Source organism: Rhinatrema bivittatum, chromosome 8, assembly GCF_901001135.1.
Source record: "Rhinatrema bivittatum chromosome 8, aRhiBiv1.1, whole genome shotgun sequence".
NCBI classification, from domain to species: domain Eukaryota; kingdom Metazoa; phylum Chordata; class Amphibia; order Gymnophiona; family Rhinatrematidae; genus Rhinatrema; species Rhinatrema bivittatum.
Window position 1 is genome coordinate 248,792,301 of NC_042622.1, and position 20,739 is coordinate 248,813,039.

General features: G+C 49.1%; 1 protein-coding gene across 1 annotated transcript in view; it reads left to right on the forward strand.

Moving 5' to 3' along the window:
• The window catches only part of CHAF1A (chromatin assembly factor 1 subunit A), a 384,823-nt gene that overhangs the window by 210,146 nt on the left and 153,938 nt on the right, over positions 1 to 20,739 (forward strand). The window contains 4 exon segments of the mRNA XM_029614524.1: positions 597 to 699; positions 702 to 772; positions 1,224 to 1,304; positions 1,839 to 1,934. Coding sequence (XP_029470384.1) covers positions 597 to 699; positions 702 to 772; positions 1,224 to 1,304; positions 1,839 to 1,934 — 351 coding nt within the window.

A 20,739-nucleotide genomic window follows, 5' to 3' on the forward strand; every position in this document is an offset into this window, starting at 1 on the left:
GATTTTGGGGGTGTGTAACGGAATATTTAGATTGCTTAATTATTACAACGAATACTGGCAGGCTGAGGTCAGCACAGGACTCTATAAGGGCTGACATCAGCAGACATGTCCTCAGTCCATCTGCTGGTAGGGGAACATTAACTCATGCATCTGAACTGATCTGACGGGAATCAAGGAAAGGAGATTATTCATGTAAGATAACATGTATCCATCACTATATTTCTGCCCTCTAAAGATCTGGAAATAAATTAGTGACTAGCCGGCTGACTGTGTAAAATATGTCTACATTAAAATAAAAACAGATAAAAGATAGATATGTTATATATGTTTCAAGAGATGGAACCATACAAGAGGCTTGGGCTAATCTGCAGTTTTTTTAGAGGTTTTTGCCATTACCCATTGATCTTTCCTCCAAATCATTAAGAATGGAATACAAAAGCTGAAAATGTTTCCCATAGAAGGATAGGGGGAGATAAATGAGACTATATTTTACATTTCTCTGTGTTTGTTTCTGTAGTGATGCAGTTATGCTGGAGAGAGAATGGTGAATGAACAGGTGAGGTGCAAATATTGACCATACCCGAAGTTTCCCTCAGCAGTATGATTCGGTTCTGGTTGACCAAACGGTGAAAAGGATGGTGTGCCAGAAAGGAAGAAGGTTTGGAAGGATGAAGCTCTTGCAATTTTGTGAGAATTACCGACGGCATACTGGGGAACATGGAACAAGATGAGTGAGACAGTCCATGCCAGGAACCCATGGTCTATGGACTATGTAAGTGCATGCGTGGCAGTACTTATCCTTGCACTGACATTATTGAACAATCCATCTTTCACATATCTCAGATGTATTTTTGAACTGATGTCATCCTGTATCCTCATTCTACTGGAAATCAGGCTTTCTTGGTGATTCTACTTAGTCCTAGATAATGAAATGCTCTCTTCTAATGGGGACAGAGCATCCTTTGGGTTTGGCTTGGAAATCAGCAATCAAGCCACCTTTTTACAGATGAAATGTGGAGCTTCTATCAAAGATCATTTTTCCCACAACATAGTTCTAGGGTACTTAACACCTATCTGTTGATCATTCTCTGCCTCTTCCAGGTGATCCTGTACAGATTACTACTTCTACATGGGCTACAGAGTTCTCATAACTAAAGAATGTAAACCAACTTGCATGTGAATATAGCTATGATATTTTTTTATTTTTTTATTTTTTTTGGTAGAAGCTGTTGGACTATGAAGTAGATAGTGATGAGGAGTGGGAAGAGGAAGAACCTGGAGAGTCGCTTTCCCACAGTGAGGGGGTGAGTGTCAACCTATTTACACTGAGTCCAGAGTGCCTCAGAACCATAGCTATTTAGTAGGTCTCTCACACGAAATTGGGTTGTATTGTCTAATAGTGGCTTACTTTTCTTTTTGGGAGGTACCCCTGTAATACTTCAAATTATATGAGAGGTACTTAGTTTTTATGTTTAATTTATGTAAATAGAGGGAAGGCCAGTAACTTTATTTTTTTTTGCCTGCCTGCTCACTGTTTGTAGATGTACTAAGGTGGACAATTGAGCCGATGAGTGATCTCCGCTTTCACTGCTAAGACATTAGAATAGCTCAGCTTTGTGCTCCACGTGTGAAGAATGCATGAGGCTAGTTTTGCAAGAATCTTGGAAAGTGTCAACTTTCTAAATATCCCCAGCCCCTCTTGCAAATATATCTGCATATATTGATGCACTGAGCCTTATATTGCAACAGTGGTTTTGTGTGTGATTCTATTACAAAACAGCTTTGCTTGAGGGTTCAGCATATAACTAGTTTAGATCCATTTCTTCCTTTCTCTGCAGGATGAAGATGATGAGGCAGGAGAAGATGAGGAGGAGGATGATGGTTTTTTTGTGCCTCATGGATACCTTTCTGAGGATGAAGGTGCCTCAGAGGAGGTAAGAGGAGGGAGGAGGCTTGGTGAAGATGGTTGTAATGAATTATACATTCTTTGGGTGTGAATTTTGAATTCCCTGTATGTACCCGGATCAGTCCGGTTTTGCCTCCCTTCCAGCAGATGGAGACAGAGAAGTTTTGACAGACTCTGTCTCCAGTAGATGGTGTAGGTGCAAAACCTATAGTCTTGTTCTGATACTTAGCTTTATAATAGACTTAGACAGGTTGCTTAAAAAAAGACACATGAATTAAAGAAGTAAAAAGACACTGGTCAGCCTCCCAGGTTGTCAGGTTCTGAGGGGACCATTCCCCCCCCCCCCCCCCCCCCCTCCCCCTGGTTCCAGAGGCAGCTGCGACTAGGAGCTGAGAGCTCAATTAGTCTGTAAGTAGCAGTGCTGTGAGTGAAACCGGGGAGCCCGGCTCACTCACTCCAGTTAGTCCAGGACCCACAGGAGACTGGGCAAGTGTCTTTTTGTTGCATTTCAGTGCATTTGTTTGACTATTTAAAAACAAAAAAAACCCCTTTTTTTCGGACTCTTATTTGCCTTGTGCTTGCGGGCAGGCTCAGATCGCTGGCTTTTTCGCAGGGGTTATTGGCTATTTTTTTCATTGGAAAGAAGACATTTTTTACTTTTTTCTCTCAGTACTCATTCTGCAAAGGTCAGCTTGCTGCACGACTCTCCAATGGCGGTTTGTGTTCAGTCTGTCTTCCAAGGGGAGAGGAAGCCTCTACAGCCCCCAGGAGGATTGTCGTTCGGGTGTAGAAGGTTACCGGAGCCTTTATTCAGCTGGAGCTTTCTACTTCAGGTCTGTTCCCGCTGAGAGCGGACGGGCGCCATTTTCAATCCTGCAGCGACCTCTGCGGCACTGGCCGCGGTGGGGGAAGGGAATCTCCCGCCGCCTTTATCTCTCCATCTACCGATCCCTGAGGGGGATGAATCATGGGGATTGACCACTAATACCACAGGGGATAGCCCCGAGGGGGCTACGGACTCCTCAACTTCCTCCTCCTTTTTTTTTCTTCAGACTTTGTTTTGTTCTTACATAAGGCTTTTAAAGCCAGAAGAGCTGGGAAATAAATAAATAAAAATAGAAGAGGTCAGCTGCTCTAGCATGGTTTCCTGAGCCCCTCATCAAGCACAACGAATGATCTGTTAGTGGGCAGTGCAAAGCCCATTAAAGGAGGGCGTCCATTAAGATCAGAGGAGCTCCTCCCTGGCACGGATACATCGTCAGAGGCCTCTGAATATGATGAACCGGAGCCCGCATCCCAGCCTCCTCAGGAGGTTGAAGGGGATGAGGACCAGACGCTAGGTGCGGGGGGTCTCATGCAGTGGATGGTGATGACCCAAAGGTGGTGCATCTCTTCAGATGGGAGGAGTTAGAGCCCCTTATTCCTACTATTTTGGGAGAATTGAGCTTTGAGGCCCTGCAGGTGGAGTCCCAGTTGGGTTCTATGGATCCCTTGTTATTGGACCTGCGGGGTCCACCTACTTTCCATTTTGTTTTTTGGTCACTGCCTTGTGGTTCCGGGACTAGGACACTCCGGATTTGGGACTGAAATTTACTGAGGCAATGGAGGAGGCTTTGGAGCTTCTTAGGGTCCCTAAGGTGGATGATGTGGCAGTGTCAGCGGTTCCTAAGAAGACCACGATCCCAGTTACTGGATAGACAGCTCTCAAGGACTTGCAGGATAGGGAACTGGAGTTCCTGCTCAAAAAGGTTTTTTGAGGTTTCGGCTCTAGGGGTCAGAGCTGCGATGTGTAGCAATTTCTCGTTGAGGGTGAGCCTTCGTTGGTTCAACAACTACAGGCCATCGAGTCCCTATCTGAGGAGGAGGCTCTTCAGGCTGGGCGCCTTGAAGCGGCAATCGCGTACGGTGCCAATGCTCTGTATAGCCTATTGTGCTCTTCTGCCAGGTCCATGGTTTCCGCGGTGTCCGCTCGAAGTCTGTTGTGGTTAAGAAACTGGGCTGCGGATGCTATCCTCCAAGTCTTAACTCTGTTCATTACCATTCTAAGACAAATTGCTGTTTGGAAAAGATCTGGAGGGCCTGATTCAATCTTTCGGAGAGAATAAGGTGCACCGGCTATTGGAGGACAAGCCGAGGCCAAGAGGTGTGTTTTCGGCTAGATCTTTTTCGGGGCAGCCATAAATCTTGAGCACCATGTTCAACTGCTACCGCCTATAGTCAAAATATTGGCAGGCAATAGTCTTGATCTCAGTTCTTTCGAGGATGACTGTTTTCCAGGCCTGGAATCTCCCAGTCCGCGCAGAGTGTTAAGCCCAATGATGCGCGGCCGGTCCTTTCCTCTGTTCCGATCGTAGGGGCAGTCTGTCTCTCTTTTGCGAAGAATAGACCCAAAGTGACATCGGCCCGGTGGGTCTTTTCAGTGATAAAACACTGTTACGCTTTAGATTTGGCACGTCGCCTCAGGCATAGTTTTCTAATCTCACCGTGCATTTACGACATGAAGCGTCGGGCGGTACGGGACACATTGCAGCGCCTTCTCGATCTAGGCGCAATCACGCCTGTTACCCGGGCACAAAAGAGAAGGATCGTTACTCAATTTATTTTGTGGTGCCAAAGAAAGCAGGAACCTTGCAGTCCATTCTCTGCCTATATCGGGTCAGCAGATGTCTTCGCATACCCCGTTTTCACATGGAGGCTTTGCGGACCGTCTTTGCTTCCATTTGACGTGGAGTGTTCTTAGATCTCATGGAAGCGTACTTATACATCGAAATTAGGAACAACCATCAGAAGTTTTTCTGAGGTTCTCCATTCTGGGACAGCATTACCTGACTTGCTACCACCCCCAGGACTTTTGCCAAGGTAGTAGCAGTACAGCTACAGAAGGAAGGTCTGTTGGTACATCCCTACCTCGATGACTGTCTGATTCGGACAAAATCAGTCTCTTGCTGTTTGGCTGTCAACAGAGTGCTTCAACTATTGTGAGCGTTCTAGAGCCATCTCAGTCGGTGGAGTTCCTGGGGGCCCGGTTTGTCACACAGCATGGCAGTGTTCCTTACAGCAGAGCACAGTCTAAAGCTGCAGGGACAGATTCGAGTGTTTTTATTCAAACATCCTCCTCGAGTGTGGGATTGCTTGTGAGTGCTAGGATCGATGATGTCTACATGGGAACTGGCCCCGTAGTCTTTAGCTTTCATGCGTCCTTTGCAGTCATCGCTATTTTTCTCAGTGCAGTCCAATTTCCAAGCAATGTCAGCTACCCCTGCCTCTTATGGAGGCTGCGTGATTCAGTCTCGATAGGTGGCTGCTCTCCGACAACTTGACCTGTGGAGTTCCCTTGCTAGTACCAGAGTGGACGATCTTTGCCACAGATGCCGGTCTTTCAGACTGGGGAGCAGTGTGTGTGCGAAAATCTGGGCAGGGCCTCTGGTCCCGAGGGGACTATTAGTGGTCCATTATTTGCCTGGAGACCAGGGAGGTATGTTTCGCTCATCAAGTTTTTCTCCCGAGGCTTCAGGGAGTTCAGTCAGGATGTTATCGGACAATGTGACCACAGTGGCTTATATCGAATCGCCAAGGGGGAACCATGAGCCGGCCAGTGGCTTTGGAAGCTCATCACTTGATCAGCTGGGCGGAACGGCATCTGGTCAGGATTGTGGTGTCTCATATAGCCAGTGTCGACAACGTTCACGCAGATTTCCTCAGCTGGCACTGACTTGATCCTGGGGAATGGGAATTAGCAGAGGAGGCTTTTCAGATCATTTGCGACGATTGGGGCACACCCAGAATGGATCTGAGGGCGACGTTTCATAATACCAAGGCTCCGCGATTCTTTTCTCACCACAGAGAAGCAGGAGTGGAAGGAGTAGACACGCTGGTTCTTCTCTGGCCGAGAGATGTTGTTCTGTATGTCTTTCCGCCTTGGCCGTTCATCGGGGAAGTTCTCAAGAGAATAGAACTTCGCCTGTCGGAGGTAATACTAGTAGCTCCAGATTTGCCGAGGCATCCATGGTTTGCGGATCTAATCAATTTGACGCTGGCAAGGTCCCTGCGTTTTCAGTCTCTTCCGAGCTTGGATTGCCTTTGTCTGGCGGCTTGGCTTTTGAGAGGCAGCATTTGAAGATTAGGAGTTCGTTCGTGGTGGTTACTCCCCTCTTTGGATCTCGCGAAACGTCCACTTCTCTCGCATATGTCTGTGTGTGGAAAGTCTTTGTGTCTTGGTGTGTACAACGTGGAGTTCTTCCTCTTCGGGCATCGGTGTCTGATTATTTTCTGTTTTCTCACAGGACAAGCAGGATGGTTGTCCTCACAAATGGGTGACATCGAGGATGGAGCCTGACCATGGAAAACTTCTGTCAAAGTTTCAGGAAATTTGACTGGCCCCTACTGGGCATGCCCAGCACGGCACTAACCCTGCAGCCAGCAGGGGTCTCCCTTCAGTCTTCTTTTTTCCGCGCAGCAGTAAGCCACGCGGTTAAGGAGCTCTTACCACATTCCTGACAGGAATTTCTTCAACTAATTTCTTGAAGAAAAATTTGCCCCTCGGGGGTCTCCCCTCTTCAAATTTTGCTCCGCGGTACTTCGGTAAGTTTTTGCCGTTGTTTTTGTCGACTACCGTCGAGTTCGGCCCTCGAGGCCTGTTGGCAGTTGACCGTCCCGTGGCTAAATTTTTGGCCTATGGCCATGGCGTCGGGGTTCCGTCGGTGCCCGGACTGTACACGTACTATGTCCATCACAGACCCACATAGTCTGTGTTTTGTGTTTAGGGAGTGAGCATGATGTCCTGACTTGCACTAAATGTGCCCTAATGACACCAAAAGGTCGCAAAGCCAGAATGGAGAAAATGGGACTCCTTTTCCATGCTCACACTCTGCCATCGATTGCATCAACGTCATCGGAACCGGCACCGTCGAAGTCTCACCATCGTTGACAGCCTCCCGGTGACCGCCTGTCATCAATGTCTCCGCGGCCATAGACTCCCGTCCCTTCCCCCGAAGATCGAGGGGATCGGAGAGAAAAACATCGCCATCGACGTCACAAGTCTCGGACCATCGAGGAATCGAAGTCATCGACTCAGTACTGTCCGAGCCTCCTCCGAAGAAGTCTCGACCAGAAGTGGCACCGTCCACTCCTGTCTCGCAGACACAGAGGCAACCCTCACCCCTTCGGGGTTTGGGAGCCGCGACTGCACCGGTGACGGTGGTCCCTCCGGCTCAGCCTCAGCCTCCCTCTCCCGTGGAGCCAGGTATTGTTACCCCAGGTCTCCGGGTAGAACTGGACCGGCTGGTCCAGGAGGCCATCGACAAGGCGATGCAACGGTTCCAGATTCCTCCGGCACCGAGAGTGGAACCGGTCACCGACCCGATTCCAACAGCACTGGCACCGCTGCTTGCCCGGATGGAAGCGCTTATGACTGCCCTTCCTCCGGTGATACCCGGGTCTCCGACAGCTATCTCATCGGGTGGAGAAACACCATACCGAATTCCCCCTTCGGGGGTAGTACCATCGGTTACCATGTCGTCCCTCGCCACCGATACATTCCACGGGGGGCGATTACGCACATCAGCTCCATCGAGAATTTCGATGACGGCACCCCATACCTTCGATGCCGACACCGATTCCTTCGAGGCCGGCGCCGATGCCACCGAGGACATTCTCAATGCCCCCGGCAATTCCTTCGAGTTTCTCGGAGCCTCAACCAGGGCCTTCAGGTATCCAACCCCCTCATGGTCCTACAGGTCAGCAACCTGATCCTTATGACACCTGGGGTGATGATACCTCCACAGACACCGATGATTTGCCTTCACCACCCTCTCCTGCAGGAAGTAGAAAGCGTTCTCCTCCTGAGGACCTCTCTTTCATAAATTTCGTGAAGGAAATGTCGGAGTTGGTCCCTTTTCAGCTTCAATCGGAGCAAGATGACAGGCACCAGATGATGGAGTTGCTCCAATTCTTGGATGCCCCTAAAGTCATCACTTCTATTCCAATTCATCAGGTTTTTCTGGACCTTCTAAAAAAGAATTGGGAATCTCCTGGATCTGTTGCTCCAGTAAACAAAAAAGCTGACTCTACCTATCTTGTACAGTCAGCACCTGGCTTTCAGAAACCTCAGCTAGACCACTCTGTGGTAGAATCAGCTCAAAAGAAAGCTAAAAGAATAAAGCCACATTCTTCCATACCTCCTACTAAGGAAAATAAATTCCTAGATAGTATAGGTAGGAAAGTATACCAAGGAGCCATGCTAATTTCCAGAATAGCCTCTTATCAGCTATATATGACCCAATACAATAGGGTCATTCTTAAACAGATACAGGAATACTCAGATACCTTACCAGAGCAGTTCCAACCACAACTTCAATCCCTACTAAATAAAGGGTTTGAAGCTGGGAAGCATGAGATAAGAACAGCTTACGACATCTTTGATGCTTCCACCAGACTTTCTGCTACGGCCATCTCCGCAAGACGCTGGGCTTGGCTTAAGTCATCTGACCTTCGTCCGGAGGTTCAGGACAGGCTCTCTGACCTGCCCTGTCTAGGGGATAATTTGTTTGGTGAGCAAATTCAGCAAATCGTTGCTGAATTGAAGGATCATCATGAGACACTTAAACAGCTCTCATCCATTCCTTCTGACTTACCTTCTAAACAGCCGTTCAAGAAGGACCCAAAAAAGTCCTCCTTCCGTCCACGGAAGTATTATCCCCCACAAACCAAGTCTAGGTCTTCGAGGCCTTACCATAAATCTCAGCCTCGCCAGTCTCGAAAACAAAAGCCCGCAGCAGCTCCACAACCTGGCCCTGCATCGGGTTTTTGACTTTCAATTAGAGAGCAGTTGCCAAATCCCTCTTCCAACCATACCAGTAGGAGGTCGGTTAAGCCACTTTCTAGAAAAATGGCATCATATCACCACAGATCAATGGGTGATAGCGATAATTGCACACTGTTACCACCTCAACTTCCTGACTCTCCCTTCGGACTCCCCGCCCATGCAGGCGTGGGGACTCACCGATCACTCTGTTCTTCTCGAGCAGGAAGTTTCCCTCCTCCAGTCAAACGCTCTAGAACCCGTTCCTCCCTCACAACAAGGACTAGGGTTCTACTCCAGGTACTTTCTGATCCCAAAAAAGTCAGGAGGACTTCGACCAATCCTGGACCTACGGGCCCTCAAGTACCTTCACAGAGAGAAGTTCAAGATGGTAACCCTGGGCTCGCTTCTCCCTCTGCTGCAAAGAGGGGACTGGCTCTGCTCTCTAGACCTAAAAGACGCCTATTCTCACATTGCGATAACTCAACCTCATCGCAAATACCTCCGTTTTTTAGTAGGCCGAAATCACTATCAATACAGAGTGCTCCCTTTCGGCCTGGCATCCGCACCTCGAGTTTTCACCAAATGCCTCGTGGTAGTTGCAGCATTTCTCAGGAAGGAAGGTGTCCACGTCTACCCCTATCTGGACGATTGGTTAATCAGGACCCCAACCCAGCAAATCGCTCGGTCCTCCCTGACCCTGACAATTCAAACTCTACTTTCTCTAGGGTTTCTTGTCAATTACGAGAAATCCTACTTAATCCCATCTCAGACCTTATCCTTCATTGGGGCAGACTTGGACACCTTACAGGCAAAAGCCTTCCTTCCTCTTCAACGAGTCCAAATCCTTGTGTCCCTAGCTTGCCAGTTGCAGTCTCAACGCACAGCAACAGCTCGACAATTCCTCATTCTGCTGGGACACATGGCCTCCTCAGTTTGTGACTCCCATGGCCCGCCTGGCCATGAGAGTCATGCAATGGACTCTGAGATCACAATGGATCCAAGCTGTTCAGCCTTTGTCCTCCATTGTTCGCATCACCGATGCACTCCGTCTGTCTCTTGTCTGGTGGAAAACTCAATCCAACCTCCTACAGGGCTTGCCTTTTCACCTACCAGATCCTCAAATAATTCTCACAACCGACTCGTCCAACGTCTGTTGGGGAGCCCATGTAAACAATTTATAAACCCAAGGATTCTGGTCTCCAGAGGAAGCCAAACACCAGATCAACTTCCTAGAACTTCGAGCAATACGACATGCTCTCAGGACTTTTCAAGATTGCCTATCGAACCACGTAATCTTGATTCAGACGGACAACCAGGTGGCCATGTGGTACATAAACAAGCAGGGGGGCACAGGTTCCTTTCTTTTGTGTCAGGAAGCTGCGCAGATTTGGGCAGAAGCCCTCTCCCGCTCCATGTACCTCAGAGCCACCTACTTGCCGGGAGTGAACAATGTTTTGGCAGACAAACTGAGCCGTGTTTTCCACCCACACGAGTGGTCCCTCAATCTTTTGGTAGCGACCACTCTTTTTCAGCAATGGGGTTATCCCCACATAGACCTCTTTGCGTCCCCTCAGAACCACAAAGTGGACAATTACTGCTCTCTCATTCGGAGCCAGCACTCTCGGCCCAGGGATGCATTCTCCCTCACGTGGACAACCGGTCTGCTTTATGCATTCCCTCCACTTTCTCTTCTGTCGAAGACTCTTGTGAAGCTACGTCAGGACAGGGGAACCATGATCCTGATAGCACCGCACTGGCCACGCCAAGTGTGGTTTCCCATACTCCAGGATCTCTCCATCCGCAGGCACATCCCTCTGGGACAGGACCCGCATCTGGTCACTCAAAACGACGGATGCCTCCTCCATCCCAACCTCCAAGCCTTGTCCCTGACGGCATGGATGTTGAAAGATTAGTCCTTCAACCATTTAACCTTTCGGATTCAGTTTCTCGTGTCCTGATCGCTTCACGAAAGCCTTCCACAAGAAAATCTTATTCCTACAAATGGAAAAGGTATACATCATGGTGCACTTCTCAGTCCCTTGATCCCCTTTCCTGTCCAATTTCCAAATTCTTGGACTATCTCTGGCATTTATCAGAATCAGGTCTAAAGACCTCTTCCATTAGAATGCATGTCAGTGCGGTAGCCGCCTTCCATAAAGGTATCGGGGATATCCCTATTTCAGTACAACCCCTTGTAACACGCTTTCTTAAAGGATTGCTCCATTTGAAGCCACCTTTACCTTAATCTGGTTCTTGGTCGCCTTATGAAACCACCTTTCAAACCTCTTCACTCCTGTGACCTAAAATATCTCACATGGAAAGTGTTATTCCTTTTGGCTATCACTTCAGCTCGCAGGGTTAGTGAACTACAGGCCCTAGTTACCTATCCGCCTTACACTAAACTCCTGCAGGACCGGGCGGTACTCCGCACTCACCCTAAATTCTTACCTAAGGTTGTTTCGGAGTTTCATATTAATCAATCCATCATACTACCTATCTTCTTTCCCAGGCCCCACTCCAACTCCGGGGAACAGATTCTGCATACCCTTGACTGTAAACGGGCTCTAGCATTTTATCTAGACCGTACAGTTGCCCACAGGAAGAGCACTCAATTATTCGTCTCTTTCCATCCTAACAAGTTAGGGCAGCCTGTGTGTAAGCAGGCTCTTTCCTCCTGGTTGGCGGACTGCATCTCCTTTTGCTATCAGCAAGCTGGCATTCCTTTCCAAGACCGTGTTAAAGCACACTCTGTGAGGGCCATGGCGACTTCAGTAGCACACCTTCGATCGGTGCCGCTTCCTGACATCTGCAAGGCTGCCACCTGGAGTTCCCTCCATACATTTGCAGCCCATTATTGCTTGGACAAAGCCGGAAGACAGGATTCCATCTTCGGCCAGTCTGTCTTGCGTAACCTTTTTCCAGCATAAGGTACCAACACCCTTCCACCTTCCCGGTAGGGTGCAGATGCCCTCTACCAAATTACACCCCAGTTGTTGTGCCTGTTGCACGCAGTTGGGTACATTTGGTGCACGATAGGACATCCTCAGCTCGGTACTCACCCATTTGTGAGGACAACCATCCTGCTTGTCCTGTGAGAAAGCAAATGTTGCTTACCTGATGTAACAGGTGTTCTCACAGGACAGCAGGATGTTAGTCCTCACGAAACCAGCCCACCACCCCGCGGTGTTGGGTTCGTTTTTTCTTATGTTATTTTTTGGTACTGCCTGTAGCTTTGAAACAAGACTGAAGGGAGACCCCTGCTGGCTGCAGGGTTAGTGCCGTGCTGGGCATGCCCAGTAGGGGCCAGTCAAAGTTCCTGAAACTTTGACAGAAGTTTTCCGTGGTCAGGCTCCATCCTCGATGTCACCCATTTGTGAGGACTAACATCCTGCTGTCCTGTGAGAACACCTGTTACATCAGGTAAGCAACATTTGCTTTCTTCAAGCAGGTCTATCCAAGGGCTTGTCTTGTAGTTCTTTGAGAGTACAAGTGGCAGCTTTCGGTAGTTTGCATGGCACAATTCAGGGAGTGGCATTAGCTTCACATCTAGATGTGGCTCGTTTTCTTCGGGTGCTAAACATTTATGTCCCAGGGTCCGACATCTTTGTCCTTCCTGGAATCTAAACTTAGTTCTTACCACCCTATGTACTGTGCCTTTTGAGCCTCTCAGAAGGGCGATGTTGAAAGATTTCACATTGAAGGTAATTTTTCTGGTGGCAATTACTTCAGCGCATAGTGTCAGAGCTCCAAGCTTTGTTGTGCCTTGAGCCTTTCCTGAGAATTGTTGATTCTGGATTTTCTTTGTGGACTGTTCCTTCCTTTTCTTCCAAAGATGGTTTCTGCGTGTTCATTTGAGTCACTCTGTGGAGCTTCCATCCTTTCCGAATCTGGACCGGTCTGTTTCTGTCTCTAGGGAGTTACAGAAGTTGGATGTCCGCAGAGCCTTGCTGCGTTGGTGTTTATGGAGTTGTCCAAAAAGAGGTAATATGGCATCTAAAACCACAATAGCCCGCTGGTTGAAGGAAGCTATACATTCAGCATACTTATTGCAGGGTGAGCCTTTGCCAATGGGAGTGTGTGCCCACTCTACCAGCTCGCAGGCGGCGTCTTGGTCAGAATGCCAATAGACATCTCCACAAGAGATTTGTAGAACGGCTACTTGGAAATCTTTCCATACCTTTGTGAGGCATTATAGGCTGGATGTCCATGCTCAGGGTTCTGAGGGATTTGGAGAAGGAGTGCTCCAAGCGGGCCTTTCTGGATCCCATCCCAGGTAAGAAAAGCTCTGGTACATCCCAGGAGTCTGGACTGCTCCAGGTATGTACAGGGAAAGGAAAATTAGTCCTTACCTGTTAATTTTCGTTCCTGTAGTACCACAGATCAGTCCAGAGTCCCGCCTGTTTCATAGAGGGAACGGAGAATCCGCTCGTTTACAATTTCTTATTTATTTTGGGTCTGCAGATCAAACTTCTTTACCGTGTTCAATGGGTGCGGTTCCCATTTCAGGTTAGTGATCCAATTTGGATTGTATGTTTGGTTATAGATAGTTTGGTTTTGAACCATTCTGCTTTGATACTGAGTAATACTGACTGACTGTAGGTGGCGCCTTGGCATATAAGACAGAGTCTGTCAAAACTTCTCTGTCTCCATCTGCTGGAAGGGAGGCAAAACCCAGGAGTCTGGACTGATCTGTGGTACTACAGGAACAAATATTAACAGGTAAGGACTAATTTTCCTTTCATTATCCCAGAGTTTGGGTGGAAGGAGTGAAAGAGGTGGTGAAAGACTTTGGAGAAATAAGGGATATCTGTATCCTACAAAGTACAGCAGTGAAGCCTGTTAAAATAAGTGAGCTCAGACCTGATCAGTGCTTGATATCCTTTTTGAAATGTTTATCAGTGCTGCACAAGTGCAAAGAAGAGGACATGGGTAAAAGTAGCAAAAAAGTTACTTTCTTCAGAGATAAGTAGACATGGGCTTTTGTAAGAACCTAAATGATTGTTTTGTTTTTAATTGCTTCTACTTGTTTTATGTTCAAATACCTATATACTAACCCTTGTTAAATGTATAACGCTCCGGCGTAAGTTCCTGTTCACTGTACACCGACGTGATATCTCTGAGCGGCGGTATATAAAAAACTATAAATAAATAAATAAGAATAAAGGAATTGCTCATTTGGTGAAGGGATAATTGACTATGCTAATAAGCAGATACTGGTAATGTGCTTTCTCCTTGGACAAGCAGCACAAGTAGCTACACAAGATGGGTGACTTCTAACCGCACCGAATCTGTCCATTCTCCCTAAGCTCAGAACTTTTTTTTTGTTTGAGCATGCATGGCAGTTCCTGCATTGGCATTGCTGTACAACCCTGCTTCAGTCTTTTTTCATCCACTTGTACAAACAATTGGAAAAATTCTCAAGTCATCGCCACATTTTCAACTAGGAAAGGAAAAGCCCCTTTTCCCTGTACGTACCAGGATCATTCCAGACGGTGGGTTATGTTCCCTGTCCAGCAGATGGAGTTAGAACCAAAAATTCCCAGGAGAGGACCTATATAGCCACGCCTCCCTTGCCTCAATCCTCAGTATAGTTCTAACTCCAGCAGATTGAGCAGGGGACACGGTTGTCCCCAGCACTTTTCTAGTTTTATTTTCTTTTTGAGGGATCAATTAAATAATATTAGATAAAGGTTTTCTTCTAAGGGATAGGTTCTGTAGTGTTCTGACAGGACCACTCCGTTCAAAGAGAGACACTGTTTTCCAGTCAGGAACTTGCTGACAGGCTGTGTTTTTTGCCTGTCACTTTAGTTTTCTCTTTGTTTTTCCTCTTCCTTGCCCGGCTACAGTGTGGTAAGTGTTGTTTTTATTTTATTTACAGTCGTTGGGAGGAACAGGAATTTGTGAGGGGTGAAGTTGGTAGTGCCGACCGCTCCCCCCTAGCCCCGGAGTTTGTACTCTTCCCCTCCTCCCCTTCGGGGAGTGATTGGAGTCCCGCCCTGCAGCTATGCAATGACACATTCCCCGGAGCTGCTTACCGTCGGGACGGCGCTTTCCCCGACGATCTCTTGGGGACAGTGAGGGGTCCGGAGGCCGGATAGCTCTATTGCTTCGCCGCTTCCGTTGTTGCCGCATGCCGCAGCCACCCCTCCCCCTCCCTCCCGCCACGATGCAGAGATCGCCTAACGGCTCCGGAGCTCGGCAAGGGGTTCAGCAGCCCTCAGAGGGATTTTCTTCGGCTTTTCCTGAGGGGGAGTATAGCTTACCTGGTGGGCAGCTTGGAGGAGAGTCGGACCGCGCCGGCAGGAAGCGGCATGCCCGTTTCCCCTTAGCGCGGGAACGGCGGCCATTTTGTTAGCTGACTCGGAGGCAGCTCTCTCTGAGGAGGACGTCGACACTCCGCTCCAGGTTTCCTCTCACAGTATGGGGTTTCTGAGTGCAACGGACCAGGGCAGGCAAGGGGACGACACCTTGGGGGGCCCTTCATCAGCACTTCCTGCTTTTTCGCCAGAATTCGTCGTTTTAATGCACAAGGCATTTTTACAGAGCAGGGATCCGAATCTTGGAAATTGGGGTCCCCCTCCTCCCAAACTGACTTGCTTGACCCAGCTTTCGATGGCAGACCCTCCCTTAGGGAAGGCTTCTTTGCCCACAGGGGGTGCGGGGTCCGCTCGGCCCCCTCCCGTGGTCCCTACACCGCTGCAGGAACCGTCGGGGGATTCATGGCAGGACCCAGATGCGGATGATCCCTCCCTGGCGGCCCAGGTAGAGGGTGTCGACCCGAGGGTTCTCCGCATTTTTCAAGCAGCGGAGTTGGATGATCTCATTCCCCACATCCTGCAGGAAATGGACATCGACCCTCCTCCGGATCCTGTGGCTCAGGATCCAAAGATTAAGAAAGGGGACCCTCTGCTAGCGGGCTTGCGAACCCTAGCGAAAGCTTTTCCCACGCATCACAATATCTTGCAATTGATTTCAAGGGAGTGGGATACTGGCGATTATCCGCGGTCACGAAGCATACCACCATCCCGGTCACGGGTGGGATGGCGTTGAAGGATGTCCAGGATCGCAAGCTCGAGGTGTACCTCAAGCATATCTTCGAGGTCTCAGCGTTGGGGATGAGGGCTGCTATCTGCAGTTCCCTAGCACAGCGAGCAGCTCTGCGTTGGGTACAGCAGCTTCTCACATCCCAATCTTTGCCACAGGCAGAGACTATTCAGGCTGATAGACTTGAAGCGGTGGTTGCCTATGGAGCTGATGCTTTTTATGATCTGTTAAGGGTTCTCGCTCTATCCATGGTGGCGGCGGTGTCCGCTCGCCGTCTTTTGTGGCTTCGCAACTGGGCGGCAGATGCTTCGACTAAGACGCGCCTGACTTCTCTTCCTTTCAAGGGCAGATGCCTGTTTCGGGAAGATTTGGATCAGATCATCAGATCTCTTAATGAGAATGCGGTGCACAAGCTACCAGAAGATCATCCACGTTCTTCTAGATCTTTTTATTCCTCCAGGAACAGGTACCGGAATCAACAGAGATCGCGTCCTGCCAGACAGCAAACACCTTGAGCGCCTTCTACATGATCACACACCTGGAACCGGTCCTTTCATGGACGCCGCCACGGTAAGGATACTCAAGGGGCAGGTGTCTCCTCAAAAGCTTCACAATGATGCTAGAGGGTCCCACGAGGGGATCCCCCACCTGGGGGGTCGCCTTACTCTCTTCTACAAAGAGTGGGTCCAAATTACATCGGATCAATGGGTGCTGGACATTTTAAGTCAAGGCTACGTATTAGATTTTGTACACGAATCCCGAGACTGTTTTCTCTTTTCTCCTTGCGGTTCCTGCCTCAAACAATTAGCAGTTCAACAGACTCTCGATCGTCTGCTACAGCTGGGGGCGATAGTCCCGGTAGCGGCCTCCGAACTGGGAAGAGAACATTATTCGTTCTACTTTGTGGTTCCCAAAAAGGAGGGCACGTTTCGACCTATCCTGGATCTCAAGACTGTCAACAAGTGTCTCAGAGTTCCTCGTTTTCGTATGGAAACGCTCCGGTCAGTGTTAGCAGCTGTGCATCTGGGAGAATTCTTGGCCTCGTTGGACCTTACAGAAGCATACCTTCACATCCCGATCCATCACCATCATCAGCGCTTCTTACGCTTCAAGATTTTGGGACAACATTTTCAGTTTCGTGCTCTCCCCTTTGGCCTGGCGACGGCTCCGCGAGTCTTCACCAAGATCATGGTGGTGGTAGCGGCGGCGCTCCGCAGGGAGGGTATCCTAGTATCTAGACTACTGGCGCTCCGCAGGGAGGGTGTCCTAGTATCTAGACGACTGGCTATCCTAGTATCTAGACCCTATCTAGACGACTGGCTCATTCGAGCGAAGTCGAGGGCGCAGGGCTACCGTGCTGTCGACAGAGTGGTACAGCTTCTTCAATCTCTGGGATGGATCATCAATTTCTCAAAGAGCAAACTGATACCGTCCCAATCGCTGGATTTTCTGGGAGCACACTTCGACACCAACCAGGCCAAAGTGTTTCTGCACCCGGACAGAGCTCGGGCTCTACGCGCTCAAGTAACCGGTTTTATGGCTCTCGTCACTCCCACTGCATGGGACTATCTTCAGGTACTGGGAACCATGGCTTCAACCATCGATTTGGTACCTTGGGCCTTCGCTCATCTCCCACCTCTCCAGAGGTCCCTACTTTCGCGATGGAACCCTGTGTCCAGAGATTTTCAGGCAGTGCTGCCCATTATGAGTGTTGTCTTGAGCAGTCTACAGTGGTGGCTGGACCCTCAACAATTAGCTCAGGGAGTGTCTCTGCAGAACCCGAATTGGGTGGTCGTCTCCACGGATGCCAGCCTCACCGGCTGGGGGCGGTTTGTCAAGACAGGTCTCTCCAAGGCCGATGAACGGTAGATCAGTCCACTTGACACATCAATCGGCTGAAGACCAGGGCAGTCCTTCTAGCGCTGCAGGGGTTCTACCCACTGGTACGCAGTCGAGCGGTTCTGATTCTCTCGGACAATGCGACCACCGTGGCGTATATCAATCGCCAAGGGGACACCAGAAGCCATCTAGTCTCCTTGGAGACTGACGACTTGATGGTGTGGGCGGAGCTATACTTGCAGCGTCTAGCGGCTTCGCACATAGCGGGCGTGGACAACGTGCAGGCCGATTTTCTCAGCCGGTAACACCTGAATCCAGGAGAGTGGGAACTCTCAGAAGACGCAATGCGGAGGATAATACAGCGTTGGGGGATACCCCATGTGGATCTAATGGCAATCACGACAAATGCAAAGGCCGCCCGTTTCTTCAGCCGCAGGCGAGAGCACGGCGCGGAAGGAGTCGACGCACTAGTTCCTCCCTGGCCTCGACAGTGTCTTCTGTATGTCTTTCCTCCGTGGCCTCTAGTGGGCAAGGTCATCTGACGGATAGAGACGTATCAAGGTCCGGTGATCCTAGTTGCGCCAGAGTGGCCTCGACGTCCATGGTTTGCAGATCTTCTCAATCTGGCAGTGGAAGGCCCGCTTCGACTCAGTCACCTATCACGTCTCCTTCGCCAAGGGCCAATATTTTTCAGAAGGCAGATCGCTTTTGTCTTGCGGCCTGGCTTTTGAGAGGCGCCAATTAAGAAGGCGCGGATATCCAGAGTCTGTCATCTCGACGCTCCTGAAAGCTAGGAAGACTTCCACATCCGTTACCTATGTCAGAGTATGGAAGATTTTTGAGGAATGGTGTGAGTCAAAGACTATTCTGCCAATGCAGGCCTCAGTAGCGCATGTGCTTTCCTTCCTACAGGCGGGTCTGGATTTGGGCCTGGCCTATAATTCTCTTCGTGTTCAGGGTAGCGGCTTTGGGAGCTTTCCTATGGAGTAATGACAGGGAGCTCCTGGCCTCACATCCGGATATTCTACGTTTTCTAAAGGGGGTAAAACACTTGAAACCTCCCATTAGACCGCCTTGTCCTTCATGGAATCTCAGTTTGGTACTCCAGGCTCTATGTGCACCGCCTTTTGAGCCTCTGAGTTCGGCCACACTCAAGGATGTCACCCTTAAGACCATTTTCCTGGTGGCGATCAGCTCAGCACGTCTGATCTCTGAACTACAAGCTCTATCATGTCGGGAGCCATACCTTCGTTTCACGCCAGGGTGAGTATCCCTGCGGACAGTTCCATCTTTTCTGCCGAAGGTGGTCTCGACTTTCCATCTCAACCAATCGGTAGAGCTTCCGTCATTTGTATCCTCTGATTCTTCTGACCTGCGTCGGTTGGATGTCCGACGTTCTTTGATACATTATTTGGAGGTCACTAATGAATTTCGACTCTCCGATCATTTGTTTGTCCTTTGGTCAGGACCCAGGAAGGGTTGCATGGCATCCAAACAATCAATTGCTCGCTGGCTGAAAGGAGCGATTATAGCCGCATACATCGGAGTGGGTAAGTCTCCACCTTTAGCTGTTAAGGCGCATTCTCTACGCGCTCAAGCGACGTCGTGGGCGGAAAGTTCTGCAGTTTCTTCTCAAGAAATTTGTAGGGCGGCCACATGGAAGTCTCTCCACACTTTCGCAAGACATTATCGTCTAGACATTCGCGCACCGTCTCACGGTCAGCTTGGAGACGGTCATACGGGCAGGGCTGTCCGCGACCCACCCATGATGGGGAAGCTTTGGTACATCCCACCGTCTGGAATGATCCTGGTACGTACAGGGAAAAGAAAATTATTCCTTACCTGCTAATTTTCGTTCCTGTAGTACCATGGATCATTCCAGACCCCTCCCTGGTTTTGGGGGTTCTTTGTGGGCCATCCCTGCTTTCCTGTCTTCACAATATTTTTACTCTGTATTTCTAGTTATTGCGAGCTGTGTCTTTGAACACAGTGCTGTTTGCAAGTTCTCAGTTACAGTTTTTTTGAGTACAAGTTACTTGCTGTCACTTACAGCTGTTTTTTTCTCTATATTTTTTAGATTAATTGATCCATCTGGTTCTGTCTCTTCTCGTCTTGGCTTTGCTAGTCCAGTTACTGAGGATTGAGGCAAGGGAGGCGTGGCTATATAGGTCCTCCCCTGGGAATTTTTGGTTCTAACTCCATCTGCTGGACAGGGAACATAACCCACCGTCTGGAATGATCCATGGTACTACAGGAACGAAAATTGGCAGGTAAGGAATAATTTTCTTTTAAATCTTGTGATAAATATTTATTTAAAAAAAAAATTTTCCTGTACGTACCCGGATCAGTCCAGACGCCTGGGCTCATGCATCCCTGCCAGCAGGTGGAAACAGAGAAAAAAACTTGCCTGACCCTGCTACATAAAAACTAGTGCCACCTGCAGTTCCTCAGTATTTTCTCTGTATCTAGCAGATGGCACAGAGTGCTCTACCTGCAGTTCTGCTGGTTTTTTCTCTTTAACGCTTTTCTTTTGAGCCTTCCTTCCGGGGTGTTTGATTTTTTTTTTTTTTTCTTCAGATTCCTTGTGGATCCTACCCCATCCGGTAGAGGCAGACAGGCTGGGGGTTTTTACCCTTTTGTGAACCTGTTTGTGCGCCCGTGGGGTGTACATCTGATTGTCCAGATCCCTCCCTCATAAGGCCACCCAGGCGGCTGCAGGCTCTCCGAGGATTTTTATTTTACTTTCCCTAGGGCTGAGAGAGCCTGTTCTTTTTAGTCAGGTTTCTCTTTGGTTCCTAGTGTTTGTGGATAAAGTTTTGAAAAAAAAAAAATAGGCTGTTTTTTTTCTGAGCAGATGGCAGCACAGCTCTGTGAATGACTTCCCTCTGGTAAAATCAGCTCCAGGGTGAGGGAAGCTTTCTTTTCCTTTGGGGTCTTCTTTCCTCACTCTGTTCTTTTGTTCTCTGCAGGTTTTCTTTTTCTCCTCCCTCAGCATGACCCAGGGGACCTCGTGCCGAACCTGTGGCTCGGCGCAGTCGCGTCTTAATATGGCCGCTCTTTGCGCTTCTTGCTCAGAGGGCGGGGAGGGCGGCGTCAATCCAGCGATTCAGGGGCTATTTTCAGCCGCAGCACTGTCCGGGGTAATGAT